Here is a 4,073-nt window from a genome sequence, read left to right as displayed (position 1 = left end):
GCAGCAGGCGGCGGCGGCGGCGGCGGGGGCCCAGAGGGGCCCGCAGCAGCCGCAGGTCGGCGAGGCGTCGCCGTTTGTGCGCATGCCGTCGTCTTCACCCTCCCTGCCGCCCGCAGCGCTTGCGGCCCAGCAGCAGTCACCCCTCACCCCCGGCGCCGGCCCCGGCGCCGCCGCAGCGGCCGCGGCGGCCGCGGCGGTGTCGCTCGGGCCGGGGGAGGGCGGGGGCGCGCTGCCCCTGAATGTTCAGTCGGCGCTGAGGCAGCGGCTCCAGCAGATGCTGGCTGGGCACGAGCAGCAGCGGGCGGCGCTCGAGGCCGAGTTGCGGGGCCAGATGGCGTCCGTGCTGCACAGCATGGCCAATTCTCAGGTGCGAGTGTGTGAGAACAAGGGGAGCGTGTGTGTGCGTGTGTGTGTGTGTGTGCGCGCGCGCGTGTGCGCGCATGCTTTCGTACCGGCGTGACATGGGGAGGGCCAAAACATGGCACCGGCAAGAAATGGCGGGCTGTGCTTGTCGGATGCTTAGTGTTCGCCTCTCCCAAGGGCCTCAGGGATTGTTGCCACAGAGAATTGTGTCGACGCGTGGTGGTCCTGTGATTGTCTCCCTGCCCCTCTCTCACCCCCCCCCCACCCGCACGGCGACGCGTGCGGGCGCGCTTGTGGCTCGCGGCCTCACACCCTCCGCTGCCTCTCCCCGCCTTGGACCCTGTCGCCCCCTCGCGACCGCAGCAAGTCCCTGAGGCGCACCGCGCGCGCATCGTGGGCATGCTTGAGAAGCGCCAACAGGACCGGATGGCGTCAGTTGAGGAGGAGCAGCAGCGCCAGCTGGCGCACTTCCGCGCGTCGGTGCTGGACCTGCAGCAGAAGGCCGCGGAGCAGATGCGCGCGGCGCAGCAAGCCGCGGCGGGCGGCGCGATGGGCGGCGGCGGCGGCGGCGGGGCGCCGATGCAGCTGCTCCAGCAGCAGCAGCAGCAGCAGCAGCAGCAGCAGCAGGCAGCGCAGGCGCAGGCGCAGGCGTTTGGGCAGGGCGGCATGGGGCAGATCCAGGTGTCTGCGCCGATGATGCAGCAGCAGCTGCAGATGCAGATGCAGCAGCCGCAGGGTCTGGCCAAAGACCAGGGGGCGCTTCACATGCAGGCGATGCAGGCGATGCAGATGGAGCAGAGGCAGGCGTTCATGCGGCGACTGCAGGAGCGGCAGCTGCAGCTGCAGGCGCAGGCCCAGCAGCAGCAGCAACAGCAGCAGCAGCCTCAGCAACAGCCACAGATGCACAACTGTGGGGGCGGGGGCGGTGGGAGCTTTGTCAACTGGGGTGCCGGGCCAACACAGTGATGAGCGCAGTGCTCGGGCCATGCGGCCTGCCTGACGCACTCCCGTGACGCCCCTTGCTCCTGGGCGGCCGACATCAGCAGCGGTTGGGCACCAGCCCCTGCTGCCCAGTGGCGCCCGCCTCGACCTCGCCACCTCGTGCCATCGAGGCCTCGCTTTCGTCTCTTGTGACACCTGGGAGCTGCGCCGCGCAACCCCCTCCCCCTGACCAACCCCCAGCGCGCCGGCCTGCGCACGCCAATCCGAGGTTGCCTGGCGCCCAGCGCCGCCGGCCCCTCAACACACCTGTTGCCTCGGCTACAAAGCAACGCGTGCGCATGGCTCAATGTTTAGCGACGCCTGCAGGCTTGGATCCTCAAAATCGCTTCGACCTGCCGCTGGCTCGGCGCCCCTGCCGCCGCCCGCCTAGCGCCTAGCGCATATGTGAAGCGTCGACCTAGCAGCTCCTGTGTGGCGCCCTTTGCAGGCACTCCCCGGCTGCGTACACACCCGTTGACCCTGGCCGCCGGCCGCGGCCATATGGCTTCCCCTCCTCTCTGCATCTGATTCGCCCCGCCGCTTGATCCACCCTGCCGCTCCACCCCAGCCTCCCTAACCCCGATGGCATCTAATAAGCGCGGTCGGCACGGCGTGTTACCTTCCTCTGCCAACTTTGCTCTTTGTCCCTGCTGAGAATGCTCTGGCCCGGACGGTCGTTTTTATAATAGGGCATGGCCCAGGGCACGCGCCGCACGCTTGCGCACGCCACACTGCAGCCGCGACCAAGCGCCCCCCCCCCTCCACGGCAGCTGCGCCTGCGTGCGCGGCGCGATGCGCGCGGAGGTTTTCAAGCGCCTAGCAACGCGAGCACACGTCTGCAGTGGGGGCCGTGCGAAGTCGCCGGGCAGCCTGTCCGCTCCGCGTGCGGCGCCCCGGCGGGCGCGGTTCCTTGCTTGAATACGTGTTTCATGTGCATTCGTCTGAGTGCAGCACATTGGGCTCACAGCACACCCTCTGTACACTTGCATGCGCGGCTGGTCGGTCGTAGGCAGTGAGGGCGGCCTTCCGAGGAACCACGCACCACTGTGAATATGATGCATCACGCAAGCCGCCCCAACACAGCGCGCACCACGCACAGCAGGGAAGGGGAAGCGTGCACGGCGGCGCTCGCTTGCGCGCTCTGCATGGAATATGAAAAACGACGACTTGCGTATGGGTCGGCATGTCTGCCCGCGGCGAGACTCAGCCATAATTGCCCGCTCTGTGTAATGAAGCTCCTGTTTCAGCCGCCGGCCCCACCGCTCAACAGTCAACCCAACTCTCTCAATCTACTGTGCCAGCGCGGGCGCGGGCGCCTCTAAATGCCCGCATCCACCCTTGAATGACCCCTGCGTGGCCGTCCACAGGGCGAAGCAGCCGTGCCCGCCGCCGCCCGCGGCCCACATCCAAGCCCACAGCGGCCCCTTGAGGCGCCACTCCGCTGCGATTGCCATGAGCTGCCTGCGCATGCAAACAGGCCAAAGGTCGGGCAGCAATGTAAGGCAGGAGCAGCAGCCACACGGGCGAGCCAGCGGCTTCAGTTGCTGCCCGGGGCTGCACACACAGAGCGACCACCGCCCAACAGCAGCAAGCGCTGCAGCAACCATCGCCCTCGCTCTCTTGTCTGTTGCCCACAGCCTGCCCCGGCTGCGCAGCTCTGCTGATTGCGGCACTAGAGGCCTACACTGCCGCCGCGGCCGCATACGCATCCCCCTCCCGCCCCTGCTGTGAAAAGTACCAGGCTCGCAGACGCATCACGTTTCAGATGCACCCTCTGCACCCTCTCAACCCAGCACCGGCAGGCCGCCAACACCCCCTGCCCTTTCTCGCTCGTGCTGTCGCTCGCCGGGCACGTGCCGCATCGGTGCTGCTGAATGCAGCAGGACCTTGTGGAGGTGGCCGAGGTGCCACCCACCCACACAGGCGCCGGCCGTCCACCCACACAGGTGCCAATCCCACACCCATGCAGGCGCCGGTCGCGGTCCTACCCAAGCCGTCCTGGAACACCCACTTGGGCGCAGGCCGCGCACCCACCAAGGCGTGCTGCACCGCGGCCAGCCGCGGCGCCTCCCGCGCCCTCGGGGCCGCCCTGCCGCAATGGCCGTCGGCCAGCGCCGCCGGCACCGCCGCCGCGGCTGCCGCGCCCGAGGAGCAGCAGCGGCGCCACCTGCGCAAGCAGGTTTGAGAGTGAAAGGGCGCAAGATGCGGCGTTCAGGCTTGCGGCGTCTTGGCGGCAAGAGTAACGGCGGGCTGCGCCGCCCCGCAGCTTGTTTGAGAGAGTGGACGCGGCGCCAGCCGGCGGCGGCGGCCGCACATGTCAGGAGGGCGTCCAACATGGCCCAGGTGCCTGGTGCAATCACCCAGCTGCGTTTGGTGAAAAGCGCCGGCGTCGCCCGCGCCCTGCCCTTGCCTGCTAGTGGACCCGACTCGTCAACGCATTCGCAGCCAAGTGACAGCGGATGGCTCGGCTGGTTTCGGCCCAACGCCATCAACTTGAATGCACCCATCAGTGCATGCACATGCCAAAGTCACATGCGCACACGCGCGAAAACCCGCGACATGCATGCATGCATACATACATATGTGTAAAAGTGTGTGCCTCCGCCCTCTCCACACACATGCACGTGCGCGCACACACACACACACACACACACACACACACACACACACACACACACACACACACACACACACACACACACACACACACACACACACACACACACACA

General features: G+C 67.8%; 1 protein-coding gene across 1 annotated transcript; it reads left to right on the top strand.

Moving 5' to 3' along the window:
* Positions 1-82: 82 nt before the first annotated feature.
* Positions 83-1,329, top strand: MNEG_7229 (hypothetical protein; the record flags this gene model as incomplete). Its single annotated transcript, XM_014044300.1, has 2 exons — positions 83-367; positions 727-1,329. The coding sequence occupies 2 exons, from the start codon at positions 83-85 to the stop codon at positions 1,327-1,329; spliced, it is 888 nt and encodes a 295-aa protein (XP_013899754.1).
* Positions 1,330-4,073: the final 2,744 nt, after the last annotated feature.

The sequence above is a fragment of the Monoraphidium neglectum genome (genome assembly GCF_000611645.1).
Source record: "Monoraphidium neglectum strain SAG 48.87 unplaced genomic scaffold scaffold01259, whole genome shotgun sequence".
In the NCBI taxonomy this organism is placed as follows: domain Eukaryota; kingdom Viridiplantae; phylum Chlorophyta; class Chlorophyceae; order Sphaeropleales; family Selenastraceae; genus Monoraphidium; species Monoraphidium neglectum.
This window is presented reverse-complemented; position numbering and strand designations above follow the sequence as displayed.